General features: G+C 51.1%; 1 protein-coding gene across 1 annotated transcript in view; it reads left to right on the top strand.

Moving 5' to 3' along the window:
* Tead4 (TEA domain transcription factor 4) overlaps positions 1-21,015 on the top strand; it is a 74,839-nt gene extending 53,824 nt beyond the window's left edge. Inside the window, exons 10-14 of the mRNA XM_060383415.1 lie at positions 2,058-2,197; positions 2,910-3,083; positions 14,864-15,004; positions 16,706-16,858; positions 16,957-21,015. Coding sequence (XP_060239398.1) covers positions 2,058-2,197; positions 2,910-3,083; positions 14,864-15,004; positions 16,706-16,858; positions 16,957-17,070 — 722 coding nt within the window. The 3' untranslated portion in view covers positions 17,071-21,015. The remainder of the gene's footprint in view (positions 1-2,057; positions 2,198-2,909; positions 3,084-14,863; positions 15,005-16,705; positions 16,859-16,956) is intronic.
* Positions 21,016-21,287: the final 272 nt, after the last annotated feature.

Genomic DNA, 21,287 nt, shown 5'->3' with positions numbered 1-21,287 from the left:
ACAGCTGGCAAAGGGCTCTTCTCAGAGTCCTTGTGAGGCAAACAGTCTGCTGCTGTGGACAGTCTGAATCAGTCCCATATCCCACACCTGGGACCAAAATAAAAACATGCTAATATCCACAACAGTTAGTGTCCGCTGTTTCCAGCCCAGGGTTCTGCAGACCTCTCTCTAGCAGGGGCATTCTTCATTGCCATTTCTGTTTGTGCCCCACAGCTATAGCTATATCCTTGTGGGTTCCTGCACTGTGCACATGGCAGTTCCTGGGTTCCCTGGGGCTGCAGGAAGGAAGGAAAAGGATTTGTCAGATGCCCTAAGCATGGGCTGCTGTATTCCTGGTCTCCTCCCCCCCCCCATGATGAGTCCACTGCTTTTCCTCAGGGTCCTAGAGGCCACCAGGCTTCCAGAAGGAAACCCTGGGTCACGAAGACCTTGCCTTTACTCTGTCCCCCTCTTCTTCTGCAATCAAGAAGGATTGAAAAACTGCCCAGCTCAGTGTCCAGAACCACAGCTCTCAGCTTAAAGGGAATAAGGGATAGCTTATTCTGCATCCATTCTGAGAGACCATGGCCTGGGGATATAGATTTAGGTTACCCCAAATTTCATATTCCAATGTGGAAATGGTTTCACAGGGTATTTTATAGTTTTACTGAACAAAGAAAAAGACATAAATCAAGACACTGGTGGGTACACCAGAAAGGTAGGTACAGCAAGATGTGGGGAGCTATTCTATAGGTCTGAGATGCTATATGATGACACTCTTAGCTCTTAGAATGGCAGACGCTGGTGTTCTGCTAAGTTAATAGTTCCTGAGAGGCTTCTATTTATTGTCATGAGGTGTTAGTTTAGCTGCAGAGTGAGGCAAGGGATGGCTGTTCCAGAAGACTAAAACTAGCCCCAAAAGATGCAGCTAGCTTCTGAACCTCTAAATTTCTGATCTCTCCACAGTTCTGAAACTCCAACCCGTCTTTCAGTCTCTGCAGACACAGAAACTCCTTCCAGGAGGTTTTTGGTCATCTCTGCACCCCCACCCCCACCCCTCACCCCCAGCCAGACAGAGCTTCTTTTCAGGAATGTTTGTTCACAGTACTTACTAGCTCCAGGCAGGGTTCCATCCCCAGTATTACCCAGAAAAAACATATATATAGCAAAGCTGACTGTTTCCCAGCCCCACTTAACTCAGCCAGTGGCTTTTCCTGGCTTGGGAACAGGATCCGTCCTGTTCGCCACCATCCCTGTCACCAGGGCTTGTTTTCTACCAGCAGTTCAGAACTGCTCTTCCTTGAAGTGTGGCTTCAAGGATGCACTCAGCTGGTTCCAGCACCCCTCCCCCCACGAGCCTCTGTTGGTTCCCAGATTGGGGCACCCTTTCCTTGTCTTCACTTAGGGCTTACTACTTGAACTTTTTTCCCCTCCCTCCCTTTCTTCCTCTCTCCCTTCCTCGCAAAGCTCTGTAGACCAGGCTGGCCTTGAACTCACAGAGATCTGCCTGCCTCCGAGTCCCGAGTGCTGGGACTAGAGGTGTACCACCACTGCCAGGCTAGTATATAGCTTCTTATTATAGAGCCTCACATTCCGATTAGCCTCAGGGGCACCGATAAGTCTCTGTAGTGCCGATAAGTTTCTGTAGTGCTGGGAACACATTTCATCAGCGCCAGCCTAGGCCGGCGTTTGTTCCTTAGAAACCTATGTTGCAGATGGTATTCTATGGGTTTGAGGCAATTTTGAGCCCTCCAGGGAACTTCCTGCACTCAGGGCCTCTGAATTATTGTGCTAGTTGATTCAGCTGGCTATCTTCCTGCCTGGACTTGAAACAGCCTTAGGGCAAGAGTCCTGAAGAGCCTGCCCTGGCAACTTTCCAGGCAACATGGGCTGTTGAGAGCCTATCTGCCTTGAGCATGGGCCTGTGCAGAGAAGCCTGGGACCACTGAGCTGGATCAGCCACAGGGTCCGCACTGCCACCGGGCACACGTTCACTGGCTTCGTCCAGTCCTCGCTGAGGCTATGAGCAGGGAGGATGAGCAGGGGCCGGTTCCATGTGTCTCTCTCCATTCATGCAGGCTTTGAGTCTCCTGCAGGACCCACCCCATCGCCCTCTGCACCGCCAGCTCCCCCATGGCAAGGCCGCAGTGTGGCCAGCTCCAAGCTCTGGATGTTGGAGTTCTCCGCTTTCCTGGAGCGCCAGCAAGATCCCGACACAGTAAGTCTCCCGTGTCCCGCTCTCTTACCCCAAGGGAGGCTGTCTTAATCTCAGAGGCTCTGCTACTGTTGCAGGGTCCCAGAATAAGTCACCAACACCACAGGCCCTATCCTCAAAGAAGGCCTCAAATCCTGGAGCTTCTGTCCCCGTGCCACATGGCTCTGGCACTGGAGGCGCTGCCTTGATAGTAGACTTGGCAGCAGAGGCCTCACCTTCTATCTACCCTTTCTGCCTCTCTGGCTCATTTACCTTCCTTCCTCCTCTTCCTTCAGGGCTTAGCAGATGACTTGTTCCTTTCCTTTCCTCCTGCCTGCCCTGCCCCCTTCTTCACTCTGTTCTTTCTGTTGCTTTCTGCAGGTCTCCGACCTCAAGCCTTCCTGCCTTTCTTTCTCCCTTTCCGCTCCCTCCAGCTTCTCCCCTGTCTATTTCTCCTCTTATTCTAGTGTCCTTTCCTCCTAACCCTGCCCTTCCCCCTGCCCTCCACTCCTGGGCTCTGAAGGGCGCACAGGAAGCTAAGGAGTCTCTGGTATGCAATCCACGCCGTCTAGGACAGCAGGTTACCCCTGACTTTTATCTCTCTTTTCCCAGTGAGTAAACTGAGGCCCAGAGAGGCAAAGAGATTTGCCCCAGATCATAAGCGAGGCAGGCAGTCTGCGTCGTCTCTCTACCCTACCCTCTGGCGTCACTCTCAGACCGGTTCTTCTGTCCGCAGTGCACCAAGCACCTGTTTGTGCACATCAGCCAGTCAAGCCCAAGCTACAGTGACCCCTACCTCGAAGCCGTGGACATCCGCCAGATCTATGACAAATTCCCCGAGAAGAAGGGTGGCCTCAAGGAGCTATTTGAACAGGGGCCCTCTAATGCCTTCTTCCTGGTGAAGTTCTGGGTAAGTGCCCTGAGATGGCCAGGAAAGCTGGGAAGAGGAAAGCTGGGCATGACGCCGTGTAGGAGGCAGGTAAGTGGGCTGGGAGGAGAGGAGCTCACACAGGAAGCCACCGATGGTGGGAGATGTGTGCCAGAATGTGGTGGTGAGACCACAGAGCTGCAAAGGTGGAAGACCTTTGTTTTGTTTCCTTTCTTTCTGCCTTTCTCCTTCTGCCTTCCTTATCTTGGTCCATTTCTTTCTGGGCTGGAGATAGATATCACAGCCTCCAGCATACTAAGGTGGAACCTTCCTGAATCCCGCCCTAGCTCAAGGGGTCCTTTTCTGATGGTGGCTGTGGGCAGGGTCCTGGTCAGGAAGTGAGGCAGTAGTGCTGGGGAGAGACGGAGGGGTGACACTAAGGGGCGAGAGGGAGAGTCCACTTGGAACTGTTGGCTCCAGGCCTGATACTGGTCCCCAGCTGGGGTTCTCTGGTGTTCATCTGTGAATCTTACTGGGCTAGGCAGCTCTGGGAAAAGAGGAATGTAGCTAAGGATGTCTCCTGCTGCAGCCCTGGCCACCAGGAGATACCCTTGTCTGTCTCAAGCAGTTTAGTCCACAGACTTAACCTCGTCCATTCCCCTCAGCCCACGGTGGGTGCTGGGTGCCTAGAGCCAGTCCACAAGCGCTCTCCTCTGAGACCAAGAGGCGCAGAACTGCTGCAGCTTTCTTCCAGGGCCTAGGAAAGAACACAGAAGGAACATAGGTGGAGACCAGGCCAATGGCCAATAAGGGCAGGAAGTCCTCAGGCACCTGACTAAACTTGAGGTATGGAACTATTTCTGTATCTGACACCAGACCTGGGACTGACTCTTCTTCCTGCTTCCTCAGGCATCTGCTAACGCCAGAGGACCACCTGGGTGCTTTCCTTTACTTAGTTTTCAGTGCTGGATAGCGTTCCCGCTCTTTAGTTGCTTGTTTTTTAAGTTTTTCAGCTCTGGAGTTGGAGCCCAGGACCTCAGCCTCGGTAGATAAGTGTTCTACCACTGAGCTGCACCATAGCCCTTCAGGACCTTTCTTTCTACCTCTGCCCCATATGGTCTCAGCCTGATTTGCCCCCAAGCCTCTTGGTGATCTGGAAGTTCCTTGTCCTGGAAAGAGGAGGCAAAGGTGTACACAGTATTTCAGATGGCTTTCGGGCCCCACCTACGAATGCCTATTCCACCCACCCTAACGCTAAGTCAGCCCCAGCTATGTTAGAGACCCCAGATCTTACCCTGACAATGCCTGCTTTTTGCCCTATGATTGCAGAAATAGCTGGTTCTCTAAGCAGGGTGGTACCTGGACCGGGATTTGGGGTAGGCAGGATTTGCTAGGCAAAGAAAAGAAAGGTCATTTCCTCCCTAGCAATGTCTGAGTAGAAAAGAAAGAAGGGAGCAGGGAAGTTTGGAGAAAGGTATGTGAGACAGAATAATAGAAAGCATAGCAGTTAAATTAAGGTGAGTTAGATCCTAGATGGTCCTTAAATTATAGGGATTAATTATTATGGGATGGAGAATAGGGAGTGTGTATATGAGAGTGTGTGTGTGTGTGTGTGTGTGTATGTGTTAGTGTGTTGGTGATTGACTCAGGACCTTGTATGTATTAATCACTTGTTCTCCCATATTCTTTTTAATTAAAAAAAATTTTTTTGAGATAGGGTTTTTCTGCGTAGCACTAGCTGTCTTGGAACTTGGCTTTGTAGAACAGGCTGGCCCGGAACTCACAGAGATCCACCTGCCTCTGCCTTCCCGAATGCTGGGATTATGGGCATGCGCCCGCCTTATATTGCTCTCGCTTGATGTCATCACTGAGACATTCTAGATTTATTTTATTATAGAAGAAAAGTCTGCTCCACATCATTCCCCATCACCCCAGTCTTCTCACACGGGGTGAGTCATACGCCTTAGCTAAAGCCATGGAATGTGTGTGTTTGGTTTGACAGTGTGGCTTGTTCTCCAGAGAGCTGAAGGGTTAAAATTACGACTACATTTCCTTCATTGTTCACCTTTCCTTTTTCTAATATGTAAATGAGTTTGTATATATAAATTGAATATTTTAAATGAGGTTATTCTTCAAATTTTACAGATTGTTTCATAGAGCCACCATATAAATTTACAAAGAAATGCTTTGGCTTTTTGTTCTTTTTTTTTTTTTTCAAAATGCTCCTAGCTGATATCTTATTAGTCCCTTGTTCCTCCTGGAGATTCTTTTTCTGGGTGGCTCGGTTCTCTGCTCCAGAGTGAACCGTTAGTTACGTGGCTGTCAGACTGAGCCTCTCCTAAGTAGTATCAACACATAGTCTCTGGGATCTTCCAGGCCTTCATCCAGGGGAAGTCAGGGCAGGGACTCACGGCAGGATCCTGGAGGCAGGAGCTGATGCAGAGGCCATGGAGGGGTGCTGCTTACTGCTCAGTCCGCCTTCCTCATAGCATGTGGGACCACCGTCCCGGGGATGGTGCCACCCGCGGTGGGCTGGGCCCTCCACATCAACCGAGAAAACGCACTGCAGACTGGCCTGCAGTCCAGCCTTGTGGATGAATTTCCTCCGTTGAGGTTTCCTCTTCCCAAATGACTCTCGCCTGTGGCAGGCTGAAACGGAACTGACCGCCACGGCCTGTAAATGAATCTCCCTATTCGAAGTGTGCCTGTGAGCGCGTCTGTGTACGTGCTTATACTTGATGGATAGAAAATGTAGATCAAAAACTGTTTTCTCTCTCTCTCTCTCTCTTTCTCTGTCTCTCTTTTGCTTGGTGCTAGGTATTGAACACATGGGTCTTGCACATGTTAGAGAAGTACTTTATGGCTGAGCTTCATGCCCTGTGCACGCATGTGTTACATGCACACACACACACACACACACACACACAGGGTCTTGGGATATATACCTCAGGCTGATCTAGAATTCTAGATCTTTTCTGCCTCAGCTTCCTGGGTTCTGGGATTACAAGTGTCCACCACCACGAGTACAGCGGCCATTTGTAAATGCGTGACTCTGCCGTCTCCTGATGTGCGTGCCTGATGCCTGTTCTGTTCCCTGCACATAGGAGATTTTTATGGTATGCATCTTTTTTTTCCTCTCTGGAAGTTTTAACACTTCCTTGATTTCTGAGTTTTCAGTTTTACACTGATGCTCTCTTTCTTCCCATCTCTGGCTGTATACCTGGTGGGTACCTTTAATCATAAGATCAGAATCTTTCTATTTGGGGACATTTATGTTCTACGTTTCACTCTCATTTTCCCGAATCCCCAGTGCTACCCCACTCCCTGCTTTTTGCTCTTTGCAGGAGTGGTAGGGGAGTTGAAACTGTATCTCACTGTATAGTGTAGGCTGGCCTGGGACTCATAAGGTAGTTCAGGTTGTCCTCAAACTTTGTAGCGATCCTCATGTCTCAGCCTCCCAAGTGTCAGGATTGTGGGTGTGAGTCATCAGCCTGTTTGTGTGTTGTGTGTTTGTGTGTCTCCTGTTGTCATGGAGATCACTGATTACGCTAGACCAAAGAGCTCCAGGGATCCACCCGCCTCTTTCACCAGAGCTGGGATAACGGGTATGGCGCTGAGCCTGACTTTTCTGTGTAGGTTCTGAGGCTTGAACTTAGGTGAGGCAAACCCCTCAGTTATCATTTTTGCATTTTCCAGTTTCTTTGCTTGGTCTGTTTTCTTGGAGGCTTCCTTACTTTTGTAGAATTTTTGGCTCAGGTCAGTGTTGTCCCAGAGTGTGTGTTGTCCAAAGCCCAGAGCATCGAGGCCTGAATCAATAGTTTTCCATTCATGTAGAGGAAGCCTGAATCAATAGTTTTCTATTCATGTAGAGTAGACCCCCCAGGGGTGGTCTGACTGTTCTGTGATATCCCAGTAGCCTGAGTCATCTCTCCTTGCCCTTCTCGACCTGTATATGACCTCTGCCCTCAAGGTCATGGCCACTGGAATCCCAGCCATTATCTCCGCACTGCAAGCGTTAGGAAAGAATTCTGTGTAGCTCCCTGTGGGGTCCTTTCTGAAGCCCTGCACGGGGTGTAATTGTTTGTATGGCTGCACCTTGCTCCGATGAACCAGGGAAATGTGGACCCAGCCGCTTTGTTGTGGGTTTCGGTTACCCACACTGTGGTATACCGGCAGCCTCCAAGTTCTGGTGTGTTTAGCAGGATCCTGGGTTCCCCTCCAGAGTGAGGTGACCACTGAGTGGCTCTCCTGGCACTTGCCTTGGGATGTGATTGGAGTCAGAAGGGAGGAGCAGCTGGCAGTGGCATGCTATGTCCATCAGTGTGTTACCTTGGAGAACAAGACATATTTAAAGTGCTAGCTGCCACCTTCTTTTGGCTGGTAGTTTCCTCCTATTTAAGGTTTGGGTATATGGAGCCCTGCATACTTGAGGCAGTCCCTGTACGAAACATTCCAGGTGCGCCCTAGACTGCTGAGCTGCACCCCAGTGCACTTGGTGACAATAGTTTGTATTCTGCTAGACATGTTTCAAGTAAGGCTCATCTTAGGGTCCCCGTTTCACAAACTGGGGAAACTGACAAGGGCTTAGGTCTGAGGCATGCATTCTTGGGTGGGCTCTCCTGTGGTCCTTCTTGGTGTATTCAGTGAACATAGAAAGATCATAGGAACACTCGCTTTAGCAGCTCACAGAATCTGTGAATCTTGCCATGTCTTCAAAGGTGGATCTGGTTGGTAATCTTGTTTTCAGAGGAGAAACTGAGTTATGATCAGGATAAACACCTTTACCACACTTAACCCAGTTTGTTGTCGTACAGAACCAGACGTTAGACCTCAACAGTAGGGCCCCAGGGGTCAGGCAATCCAACCTCCCACACAAAATGCCCCCCAGGTGCTCATCCTGCTCCCAAGAGAAGGTTCTGGATTGCTTGAAGGGCTCCCAGAAATGCCGGTTGGTAGCAGAGAAGAGGGCAGACTTAGCGCTCTGACCATACAGTCCGAGAGGAAAGCAACGGGGTCTTTTGCTTTTCTGGATCTTGACCTTTCTCCCAGGAAATGTTGGCAAAGTCTTCCTTTCAAGTGCAAGTAAAACTAGAGTCTCCTTCTACCACCTTGTTGGGCCCGTTTACTCTTGTCTTCCCTCAGGGGACATGGGTAGGGAACTGATACAGGAAGGACACAGCTGGGACACCAGAAGTTTGGCTGGGCAGATCCCACAGCCATGGTTGGCCATGGTTGTATAAATAGCCCACGTGGTCATTGCCTACCCAGACTCTGGGGGTCTTGGACCTGGGGCAGTACAGGCTATCCCTTGCGGATATAAGAGGGTCCTGCCAGCATGACAGGCAGCTGACTTTTAGGCCCAACTGTCCCTATGGGATGCAGCCATTTCCCTTGACAGCTGGATCTTGAGTGAGTCTGGGCTTCTGTGCCTGAGTTTCTCCATCTTAAACATTAGCAATTGTTGTGGGCTCCCAGCTGGGAGCTCAGGTGAGACCCTGTACTTCTCCTCTAGCCCCAGCTTGAGTGCCACCTCCTTAGGGAGGGTGAGCAAGAGGCCTGGGCATTTAGTAGCCATCATTTGTCTGTCCTCATGTGGAGGGGCTCAAAGGCAGAAAATGTAGTGAGGAACATTTGCCATTTGCCGATAGTGAGTCTAAGTCAGTCATGGGCAGTCCCCTGCCCCCTGGCCTGGTCCCTCCTCCTCCCGCTGTCTGCTGTGGGCTTGGCCACACACACTTAGGAAGGAAACCTGTCCAGGCAAGAAGCTGTTGTTGCCTGTCTCACAGCCAGCCTTCCTCCTACCGCCTTTGTTTGCTCAGTCTGCCTCCCAGGTGCTGGGGAGCTGGTGAGAACCCAACCTAGAGCAGAGGCCACTTTGACTTCCCTGACTCCAAGCTGCTGCCTCCCTCCCCTGAGAGTATCTGTCCGCACTGAGGGCCGGAATGCTAGCCCTTGCAGCCTGCCTGGGCTTATCCCCCGTGCAAATGGGATCAAGGTGCAGCGGGGGAGGAGGTAGGACTGTTAAGGCCCAAGCCCAGTGGAGTGGGGTCTGAGAAATGGAACCCCCCCAAAAAAAACTAGCCCAGGCTGCCTGTCCTTGGCAGAGGAAGGGACACTAGTCTGCACACTGGGTGGAGCCAGGCAAGCAGGACAATTCCCTAGGCCTTTCTCCCATGCAGCCCACGTCTCTCTCTTGGGCCTGACATTCCTCCCAGACACATACCAGCACATGACAATCAAGGCTGTCAGCTCATCTGTCAGTCACCCGATCTCTCACACCTGTTCCGGGCCCAGTCCATGAGCTGCCCACCCTCACGAACGGCTATGAATAGGGTGCGCGGAGGGGGTGGTGTGTTCAGAAGGCTTGGTCACACAGAGGGACAGCTGTCCAGGACTACAGCTGCAGGGTGAGGTGGTGGTAGATTTGGATGGGCACTGGAGCCCAAGGACTAGCTGAGGTGCTGTGGAACGGGCCTCTGGCACTGGCGGCCATCTTCTGGATCTGTGCATCACAGGCCAGATTCTAGGGTGATTCTGGGCTCCCTCCGATTCACTAATCCTACTTTGTTTTTGTTTACAAATTCTTTCATAGTACACAAATATTCCTTATCCTTATTTTTCTGCCCATAGTCCCAAGAAATGCTGGGCTCTGGCTGGATATTCATCCATAAACACATAAGTGTTTTGAAGTTGTGGGAGGTGACCAAAGAATTAAGAGTGTATCTGAGATGGAGAGCTCAAGTTGGGGTCCCAAACTCAGGGGAAAAGTAGCTCTACTATACCCAGGGACCTGGCTTCCCCCATCACAGCGCCACCCAGAGTTGAGCAGCAGAATAGCTCCATCAGCCTTGATTGAAAGGCCAGGTGTGCCAGGGAGCAAGCACAGTTATTGCTCCCAGGGACCTTTCCCCGGGGAAGTCACATGACATGGGTCACATGACATGTGGCCTGAGCCGCTTTTTAGTATCGGGGCTTTCCCAGAGATGTCTGAAAAATGCTACATCTACTGATACATTTTATTTAGTAGCTGATTTGGTTTATATAAGAAAAAAAAAAAACAAGCTGGGCATGGTGGCTCATGCCTTTAAATCTCAGCACTTGGGAGGTAGAGACAGGCGGATAGCTCTCTGTGAGCTTGAGGCCAGCCTGGTCTACAAAGTGAATTCTAAGACAGCCAGGGCTATTACAGAGAAACCCCATCTCAGGAAAACAACAACAACAACAAAACACATAAAAGCCAGAACCAAAATCAACAAAACCAGAGTCCTTGTTTTCAAGATTTTATTGCTTAGGGCAAAATTAAGGAATAGAAGAGAACTGATGTCACCAGGTGGTAGAATCACACTCCTATAGTCCCAGCACTTGAGAGGCAGAAGCACATGGAACTCTGAGTTCGAGGCCAGCCTGGTCTACAGAGTGAGTTCCAGCACAGCCAGGACTACACAAAGAAACCTTTCCCCCCAAAACCAACATAAACAAATTAGATGAAAGACATCACAAGGTCTGGCAAGATGGCTCAGGGAGTCCAGGTGTTTGCCATCAAGCCTGATGACTTGAGTTCAGCTCCTTAAACACGCAGAAAATGGACTCATGCAAGCTGTCCTCTGACCCCCACGTGCGCACCAACACACATGCACACGTCTGTGTGGTAATGGGGGTGACACTGGGCAGAGGCCTGTGGCCACATGTTTGTCATCTGAGTAGTGTCACCATACAGTGCCCTGGCCGTTGGGGCCCATGACAGCGTTTTGTGTGTTTTTGCTGCATGGTCCTCATTTCTGCTCTATCACTCTAGTCCCAGCATAATCTAACTTCACAAACTGTCAACATTTTTAGGCCAAGCTGGCCAACCTGGTCTCCGGGGATGGTCGTAGGACGTAGAGAACATGGGAAAAAGTCTGGGTTCAGGTCCGTGCTCACTTCACTTGTCCCAGGAAGACCCGGAGCCGTGGCTGGCCCACATCCTCTGGGTCTCAGAGGTTGCTCCACCTGCCGGGCTCCACACCCTACAGCTGTCCTCACCCACAGGATTGTGGAGGAGGCAGGGTGGGGAAACTGAAGTCGTCCTGGGTTGGGGTGGGCAGTGTAAAGGGGTCTGCTTGTTTCAGAGGCAAAACATTGGCTTGGATGCTGTTTTAATTGTTTTTCCTTCCTCCTGGTGGATGGATCCATTTAAGCTGTGCACAGTGCACTGAGGCATCCTAAAAACAAAACAAAACATTTCTTCATTCTGTTCCATATTGCTTTCCTCACTCAGCATGCAGTGCTCATCAGCTTAGTCTTCAGTGTGTGTCTCTGTGTGTATGTGTACACACACGAGTGCATATAATATGTCTTCCTTGCCACATTAATTACAGGGTAATTAACACTCCCTTGTCAGTTTACACAAAGATTTTGCTGTTGAAAGGAAGTGGCCAAAGGAGAGAAAACTAGTGCTTGAGCGCCACCTAGTGGCCATGAGTAAGACTGCTCCGTCACTGGTGCTCAGAGCCTACCCAGACCTTCCTGGGTTCTGTGGAGGAGTCTGAGAACCTACATCATGATTGGCAGCTCACAGCCTACACTGTGGTCCACCGGACAGTTACCTCTGTGTCATGTGGAAGGTGAAGAAGCCTCACCATAAGGCTCAGCCTCTGGTCAGGCATAGTGGCACACGTCTTTAATTCCAGCACTTGGGAGGCAGAGGCAGGCTGGTCAGGGTCAGCTCCAGGACAGCCAGACCGACGTGAGAGACCTTGTCTTGGGAAAAGAAAAACAAACAAAAAACAAGCAAAACACGAATCACCCTTCCGTATGTCAGTTATAGGAAAATGGGTGGCGATAGAGGTTTTCACGGCGAACAAAATCAGGCCAATCCAGCAAGGCGACAGCATCTTTCCACACATGCACACATACAATATATATAAAAAAATTAAAATGATTCCTAATTAAAATAAAGAGGCATATGTTTGGTTCAGTGAGATGACTCGGCGTACATACACCCACCTCCAAGCCTGATGACCTGCGTGCAGCTTTCAGGATGCACGTGGTGGAAGGAGAGAGGGAATGCACCAGTCCTTTGGCTTCTACACGCCTCCTCGGGCATGGGTATACTCATAAAATAAATGGGCAAGAAATTTTAAAAGCCGAAAGCACCCTCCGCAAACCAAAGAGCTAGAGGCGTGTCCATCTGGAAATGTTTACCCAGTTCAGCCCCGTGGGTACTCAGGGACCCTTGCCACGGTCCATGGGGACCCAGCTACCTCTTGACTTAGCAGCGGAACTTGCCGTCATCCGTGTGTGTGCTGGCTTTGTGGCTGTACGGAACGCACGAATCACAGGGCCGTGGGGCTTATATCAGGGTTGTAGAAAGAACCCCTGAGGTCACACGGTATACAGAAAGGCTGGATTCCTTCCTAGGGGTGAGTAAGCCTCAGTCGCAGTAGACACCTCAGGGCATTGAAGACGCTGGGGATGTGGGATGGAGGCCAAAGAAAACTGTAGGTACCCAGTGGAGCCGGCCCAGAGGAGAGGCGTGCCTGCAAAAGGCAGAGCCACGGGGCCTGGAATAGCCAAGCTCTTGCTCCTCAGATATCGCTGGATGGATATCAGATATGGAGCTACAGAATATCGTGTTTACTTTGCTGAGTTGCCGCATTTTTTCTTTTAAAGATTTGTTTGTTTTTCGAGACAGAGTTTCTCTGTGTAGTTTTGGCTGTCCTGTACTCTTTGTAGAGCAGGCTGGCCTCAAACCCACAGAGATCCGCCTGACTCTGCCTCCTGAGTGCTGGGATCACAAGCGTGGGCCACTGCGCCTAGCTCTATATTTTTTTTCTTAAGATTTATTTATTCATACATTTATTTATTATGTATACAGTGTTTTGCCTGCATGTACACATGATCACCAGAAGAGGGCACCAGATCTCATGTTAGATGGTTGTGAGCCACCATGTGGTTGCTGGGAATTGAAATCGGGACCTTTGGAAGAACAGTCAGTGCACTTAACCTCTGAGCCAGCTCTCCAATCCTTTGAAAAATTTTCATGTATAGGTCTCCGTGTGTATGTGAGCACATAAGCCCAGCATGGGTGCCGGGGGCTGAGCTCAGGTTCTCCGTAAGAGCAGCAAGTGCTTTTAACCATTGAGTCATCCTCCTTTCAGCACCCGAGTTTCTTCTTGCTTCCCTTCCTCTTTCCCTTCAACATCGTTTTGTGGTGAATGGGAAGGATGTGGGGTTTCTTTCTGATTTTGTAGGGTCCGTAGCTCAGATTGCCTCAGCAGAGACTGTACTCTGGATACCTCTGACTGCATGTGTTTGTACTGTGAGATGGACATGACCCTCTCCGGGCTAAGGTTATACTTTGAATCTTCATTGTCTCCCACAGACTTGCGTTTGGAATGCTGGGTCCCTGGCTTGTGGTTCTGTTTTGAAGGCTGTGAGCTTTTAAGAGGTGTGGCCTTGCCTCTGGAAATAAGACTCTAGTGGCAGGTCCTTGAAGGTGGTACCCCCTCCTGGTTTGGGCTTGTGTTCTCTGCCTCCTGTGCCAGGCCGTGGGACAGCCACCATCTCATGTTCCACCAGGATGGAATCGTTCTGCCATGCCTTCCCTGCTGCAGGGAGTGAGAGAAACCTGTCCTCTGTCAGGTTTTCTGTTTTGTTTTGGTATTTAGTCACAGCGATCCTGAAGTAATTAATAAAACATCCCACCAAGAAGTAATCTCTGGGTTCCCATGTGGGAACTGTGAACCCAGCTCTCATTGTTTTGGAAACAAACCAGAAAGAATTACACTGTGTATGGGGGTAGTACCTTTCCCCCCCTTTTTCTTCTTTCTTTTTGGTTCTTCCAGGCCAAAGGTTCTCCTGCTAAGCTGTACCCAAGTCTTGCTCTCTCTTTTTTTTTTTTTTTTGTAGGTGAAAGTCCATTCATAAAGCTTTTATTCCACTTATGTGACTATTAATACTTGTGTTCTTCTTCTGTTTTGTTTTTTTGTTTGTTTATTTGTTTGTTTTAGTTTTTTGAGACAAGGTTTCTCTGTGTCGCCTTGGCTGTCCTGGACTTGCTTAGTAGACCAGGCTGGCCTCGAACTCATAAAGACCCACTTGCCTCTGCCTCCCTGAGTGCCAGGATTACAGGCGCGAGCCACCGAGCCCTAATACATGTGTTCTTAACAATTAGGATTGGATTGTTCATAAACAGTTCATCAGACATTAAAACAAGGCTAGTCCTTATCTCAGGTCACTTCCCTGTTAACTTTTTACAGCGCATGTGTGTGAAGTAAGTATCAAAACAGAAAAAAAAAAAATCACAAAGGCAAAAAACAAAACTAAAAGAAAAGTTAAAGACACGGGCTTTTGTTTATCACGTGCTTGGTTTACACGCGGAGCAATGGCCACCAGGCCGTTCGTTTTCACTGCATCTTTGCCTTGACATTTGTTAGATGGCCTAAAACATTTAGCTGCAGATGAAACTGTTGCAAAAATAAGGAAAGCAACCAGCGGGGAGCCTTACAGATCAGGGAATGGGAGCTGTTCCTTCCCTCATTGGAGAAAACTGGGTCGCAGCTTTGCCTAGGGACCACTTCCAGAGCTGTGGTCAAGGTTGTGCGTGAAGACACGCCGTCCTGGTGGGCATCCATGAATGTTTGTGTGTGCCACGGCCTCACAAGTACCCCAAAACATAAAGTGCCCACAAAGACTAGTTACTACGGGTAACTCCTTAAACTTAACAGGCTCCACTCAGCGGCCCCCTACCCCGATTCTCTTCTCTGGTCCAAGAAAGAACCTGTGCTGGGACCCCCAAAGGCACACCCGGAAACAGCCATATCTTTCTGTGTCCCTGGCAGGCAGACCTCAATACCAACATCGATGATGAGGGCAGCGCCTTCTATGGGGTCTCCAGCCAGTATGAGAGCCCCGAGAACATGATCATTACCTGCTCTACCAAGGTGTGCTCGTTCGGCAAGCAAGTGGTGGAGAAAGTTGAGGTAGGAGTCCACCCGGTGGGTGCAGGGCCTGGTCTGTGTGCTCCCTTTCGCTGGCTCTCTCCTGCTGGCACGGTGGCTAAGGGAGGCCCCTGGCTCCTTGTGGCTTCTGTGTACCTTCAGGAAGTGCATGTTTTGGGTTGGGTGTGAGGCATCTGATAAATGACTGATTTAATTGCCTGTCGGGCCGCCTCAGAGCCCCAGCTGACTCTTCTGGCTGACATTCCTCTTGAACCTTCCTTGCAAGCACCCCACATCTAGCCCATGCTAGCTGGAGCACATGCTAGCCCAAGGGATTTCTCCCTAATCCAGCTGTGTCGTTGACAGCTGGGCCCAGGGATAGGAGAGGCCTTTCCCAGTCGCACAGCTCTCTAGAGGTGGAGTAGAGGTGAGAAGGGATGTTCAGGGATCCTTTGCTCCTTACCTTTTGCTCCATGGATGCCGAAAACTTAGGGGTCCCTTTTCTACAGGTGTTTGGGTTTCTGTAAGAACCTGGCATGTGCCAGGCAGGAACTCAACCACTGAGCTTACTGTCAACCCTTACTCTCCCCCTCCTTCTTTCTCCTCTCCCTCTTTCTTAGTTCCTTTCTTTTTTCCTTCTTTCCTTCCTCTGTCCATCTCTCCCTCTTCCTTCTTTCCTTCCTCTGTCCATCTCTCCCTCTTCCTCCCTTCCTTGAGGCCATCTTTAGATCCCTCTGCCCTAGCATCCCAGCAGCACACAGCTTACCTTTCAGGTTGGGAGTGCCCTGGAGACCGTACACTTGGGCGGAAGCTCCTGCCTCTCACCCCGTCAAGGGCAGGCGGCTTGGTGGTGAGCACAAGCCGAGAGGAGCAGGGTCTTGATCCCTGTACCCCTCCCCCACCCCCGTTCCTCACACACACTTCTCTCTAAGGAGGTATCCCGTCATCCCCACCATGTGCTGGTTCCGGGGGCTGTGACATTCTGGTCCTATTGAGTAATGACAAAAATGGCTCTAAAGCCTGCATCCCATCATACTCGTGGGCCTAAAGTCTGTAACCCCATGACACTGTTCATGATGTCACTCTGGTCAGCTCTTGGCTCCCCGGGGTCTTATTTGATGGCGTCCTCTCCAACTGGGGTTGACAGCCACCTCATGTCAAACAGCCAAGTGCCAGCCTGGCCCTGGGAAGGGATCTTGACTTTGGAGTCCCAACCTCAGAATTGCCAGGGAGTGTTTGATACCTGCTGAACCCATTCATGTAACTGTCTCAGTCTTGGCGGTGGGTGTGTGGGTGTGCCGTCTTTTGTCCCGTTTCGGTGTTAAAGATAATGAGGTTTTGAGGCGTCCACGTCTCTATCCTGTCATCATCCCACCTGCCATCCATCCGGCTCCTATGCCGGCAGCACCCACCACCAAGGTTCATGCATATGGCGGCTCCATCGCAAAGGTGCTGGTGCCCTCCCCCACCACGGCCTCTCGCGCAGCGCCTGCCCCATCTCATTGCCTAACATTTCCCTCTCCTGGAGGTGTCCGCCTGTCACGTCAGTGGCAAGGGGGAGAGGCCTGGCCGTAGCGTCCTGAACCCTCAGAGGATGACTCTGCTCGCTCCTGGCTTGTCTTCCGCCTCTGCTCCCCATGGGTGGCGATCAGATCTTTACACGTCCCCGTTGAACTGGGCTTGGGGAAGGAGGGGAAGGGACGAGGCTGATCCTCTCCTGCCCCTCCCCCGGGGCTTCTGCAGACCGAGTACGCGCACTACGAGAACGGCCACTACGTGTACCGGATCCACCGGTCCCCGCTGTGTGAGTACATGGTCAACTTCATCCACAAGCTGAAGCACTTGCCGGAGAAGTACATGATGAACAGCGTGCTGGAGAACTTCACCATCCTGCAGGTACGGCGTGGCCATGCGCCGGGCTGCGGTGCCTCGGTGGCCAGCGCCCCTGGCTTCCCCAGCCAGCTCTCTGACCCTCACCTTCCTCCAACCTGCAGGTGGTCACCAACCGGGACACCCAGGAGACCCTGCTGTGTATTGCGTACGTCTTCGAAGTATCAGCCAGCGAGCACGGGGCTCAGCATCACATCTACCGGCTTGTGAAAGAATGAAAGACTGTGGAGGACAGCGATGGGGGGGACGGGTCCAGGAAGTAGGGAACTGGGAGGGAACCTTCAGGGACAGTCTTCGGAAGTGCCAAGAGAGCCAAGCAGGGCCGCTGTTCTTACCAGGAGCAAACTGCCTGATCTTGCACAACCCCCACCCCCCAAAATAAACCCAAGGTGTCAGGTACTTCCAGAGGAGCTGGTCTGGCTGTATGAGCCCAGAAGGGCAGGGGAGAAGGGGGCGCTAGGAGGCAAGCTGGAAGCCATGGCCAGAGATGCCCCAGGATGGTCCAGGAGCCAGAACCCCAGTGGACTCAACCATGCGAATCACCAGACACCAAAGCTCAAGACCCGGTGGTCCCTTCTCAGCCGCTGGAACCTTAAACTCTGCTGCTGTCACTCTGGTGGCCCGAGGACAGGTGGCACATGGGTCACACACCCACCTGACTGTGTACGCCGTCTGTCGGCCCCACTACTGCTGCCTGAGGATAGCGACAGCCGAAGGCTCCAGCCCTGCAAACAGGGCCAGATTTAAGCGTGGCTGCAACATAGTTGTTGGACAGAAACTGGGGAAGAGCTACTCAGGTGGCTTTGCTCCTTGGGCAGTGCTCCTGCAGGGGCCGGTGGCTCCAGACTGAGGCAAGGCTTGGAGGTAGGGAATCCTGCATCGGGGCCCGGCATTTCCAGCTGCCTGACCTTGGCAGGCCCACCTCAGCTCCTCTGTGTGTCCCCTTTCTTCTCTGCTCAGCACTGGGAAGGGGAGGATGCTATTATAAAGTGCCTCGGCCATGCTGTGCCAGTTAAATGATCCAGTCCTTGGCCCCTTGCTTCTCTCCCTCTGGAGGGCCTGGATCTGTCTCTCTGCTGCCCTCTCAAGGCTTTCTGGGGTCTGCTTCCCCATTTGGAGTCAGTTCTAGTAGCCTGGAGCCTCAGGAAGAGAGATCCAACCTGGGCGTGTTGTGCCCAGAACTCAGGGATGCGCATCTGTGAGGATGCAAGAAATGGGCAGGGCAGCGGTGAGGGGATGCTTACAGAGGTGAGGAACAAGGGTTCTGGAGTCAGTCTAGCCTGACCCTGGTGTGCGGCCTTGGTCGTATTAATGTCATGGTGCCTCAGTTTCCCCATCTGTAAAATGGGTATAACATTCACCTACCTCGACTATGGACAGTGCCTCACAGTGCTGAGCACATCCACATCTTCAAGAAATAAGCATCGGTACTACCCTTGGGAGCTTCAGCTCCAGCTAAGGAGCCAGACTGGGGAGCTATGCACTGGGGTAGGGTGGTCCCTACAGCAACTGCCCGTCATAGATAGGAGGGATCTGGTGGTCTCAGGGAAGAGGTCTTGAGGGAACAGTGTCTGAGAGGAGGATGGCTAATATTTATTGATGTCATTTCTGTGGTTTTTGGTGCTGGGGCAGACCCCAGGGCCCGGCACAGGCTGGGTGACCACGCCGGAAGTATGCAAATGTTAGTATATGGGAGGAGGCTGGTAGCATCTCAGAGGAGGGACACAGACAAGCTGCCCGGTCCTTCTGTAGCTCAAAATTCCCTCTCCTTAACTCAAAGCAATTTAACCCATATCCGTGCCCCACCATATGGGGGTGGTAGCTGGACTTTTCCTGGGCCCGCTTCCTAGTGCATTGTATAGGGATCCTGCTGTCAAAGGATGTCAGGGCCCCCAGAAAGACTACTATGTCACAAGCCCTGTGACAGATGCAGCCCGTGTTTGCAGATCCCGGCCCTGGCGCTCTTCCCTAGCTGTACCGCCTGGGAGCATCATTTTTGGAAGCTCCAGCCTCATATATTTCAGGCTTTTATGCGAGCAGCATCTTGGCACACGGAGGGATATACAACCCTTTCCTATCGGAAGCAGGTCAGTCCAGATGTTGGGTTCCCGCGTGGGTCATACGTTCTTCCTTTGTGAACTGACCCCCATGGCCTAGTAGAGAGTCACCACAGAAGATAGTCACAGTTGCCTCTCCACTCATGTCACCATGGCTCCTGACTAGGGTACCTCCCTCATCCCACCAAGCTGGTACTGTGCTGGGGCCATTTTCTTTTAGGTGAGGTCTCCCTCTCTTCCCTGGGCTAATATCTCCAGTGATCCTCCTGCCTCAGCTTCCTGAGGAGCTGGGTAGTCCCAGCTGCTCACCACTGTGCCCTGCGGGCCTAAATTGAAGATTAAGAAAGTGAGGCCCAGAGAGTTTAGGGAAGTTGCTCGGGTTGTTGTTTTTCTTTCCTTCTTTGGCTTTGTGAGTGGTTGTTTAACTTCTGAGGGGTGACAGGCTCTGGGAATGTGTCCACGAGCAAAACAGACAGGGTGGCGGAAGAGCTTGCTTTAGCCTCGAGGCAAAACTAAGGGGACTTGTAGGTAGTGGGAAGTGCTGTGGAGGGGGAGGGCACACCAAGGTCAATGCTCAGTGTCACCTTAGGGGAGGCTGCTGAGGCCCAGCATCTGCATTGACTCCTGAGCCAAGGACAGGTGGATCCGAAGGAGCATTCCAAGGGAGAGAATGGAGAGTCCTGAAGTCAGGGAAGGGTAGGGTGTGTCCAGGGGCATGTTGAGTGACAGAAGTTGGACGTGGTCCCTTGCCAACATGCCAGGTAGGAAAAAGGCCAGTCAGTCCTTTGTGTGCCCTGCGCTCCCTGTGTGGATGTGGACTTTGGAATTCTGTCAGGGTGGTAGCAAGGCCTGGAGGTGTGAAGCAGGGAGTATATTCCCTTGATGCTGTTTTTTAGAAAGCAGCTCTAGACCCCTTGGTTTCTACAAAGTCGCAGGCGTAATTGTTGCCCCCAAGCCCATCCAGCCTGCTCCCCTAGGCATCTGGGGGTGGAAATTATTTGTTTCCTGGCTCTGTTCCACTTAGCAGCCATGTGAAAGGCAAGGGAGAGTGGACCAGGCATGGCCGTCCATGTTGCTGGGCCTGTGAGGTGAACGACGGTCCCCAAGTCTTGGTAATAGAGAGCCCTCTGCCCGGGGAATGAAAACCTGGTGTTATCTAGTTAGCAGATAATGTCAGAAATGACAGTTAGGGACAGGTTGAAAGGTCTTCTGCCTCACAGGGTCTAACCCTGACAGAGCAGATTGTAACAAAATATCACCAAAGTGACATAGGACATAGGAATGGAAGGAATGTGTCCTGACCAAAAAACAAAACCAAAAATCACAAAGGCCCAAACAAATGAAGAATAATAATAATAAAATCACAGATACACACACCCAGAGAGTAAGAGAGAGAGAGAGAGAGAGAGCTTATGTATATGTGTGTACGCGGTTCTGTGTCCTAGACCTCTGTGATAGGTGAAGAGGCCTAAGGTGTGACCTTACATCCCCACGCTTTCCCAGGCTGTGAAGACTGAGTGCCTATGGCAGAGGCTCAGGAGAGAGCTCCTGACACCCTGGCCTTGCAGATATGCTAACCTCTATCCGCAGAAGAGAAACAATAGAATAGGGAGGGTGAGCTCCCCTCAGGGTTTCTATCCAGTGGCCATCTGGGTCTGACCCCTGCTGAAATCCTATTTTCTGTCTCAAAGCTATGGTAGCAGGGGGCAGTGGCACCTTGGATAACCTATTTTACAGATCAGAAAGAAAATTACCTTTTTGCCAGACTTAGAGAATGTAGCTAACTGATAAGCCCAGCCAGGTGCCTGGCTGCATGCCTGCAATCCCCTCTCCCTCCGGAAGGAGAATGAGACCAGTATGGACTGCACAGTGAAACCTGATCTCTGAAATAAATTTCTTTAAAAAGTATCCGGAACTTGGCTTTTGTATATAAAGCAAGAAAGGGCCCAGGTAGGCAAGTGCCCTCCTAGAGAGCCAGCGCCCGTGCGGTGGAAATGAGGGGTATTTTATGCTCACAATGTCTATTCAACTTTTACGGTTTTTGTATTTTTTTTCTATGTAAACCTCCATCTCTTCAAATCTTCAGTAAAGTGTGCTACAAACACAGATGTCTGCATGCATGTGATTTCTTTGTGCAGGAATGGGAGTTCTGTGCCTGTTCGCACGCAGAGCATGCAAACTAGTGGCAGGTATACAGGGAGACTGGCCTGAGCTGAACCAAGCCAGTGGGAGCAGGAACCGACCTCGGCGCTCAAGAGTTACAATGCTCTGGAATATGGCATGCTAAGAGGCTGGCCATCGCTCCACGGCACTGCCAAGCACCTAATCCACATCATGCTTCCTGTGCTAAACTGAACTAGCTTGAGGTTCAGGGAAGG

Source organism: Meriones unguiculatus, chromosome 5 (assembly GCF_030254825.1).
Source record: "Meriones unguiculatus strain TT.TT164.6M chromosome 5, Bangor_MerUng_6.1, whole genome shotgun sequence".
NCBI classification, from domain to species: domain Eukaryota; kingdom Metazoa; phylum Chordata; class Mammalia; order Rodentia; family Muridae; genus Meriones; species Meriones unguiculatus.
Note: the sequence above shows the minus strand (reverse complement) of the source record. Positions and strands in the feature narration are given on the sequence as shown.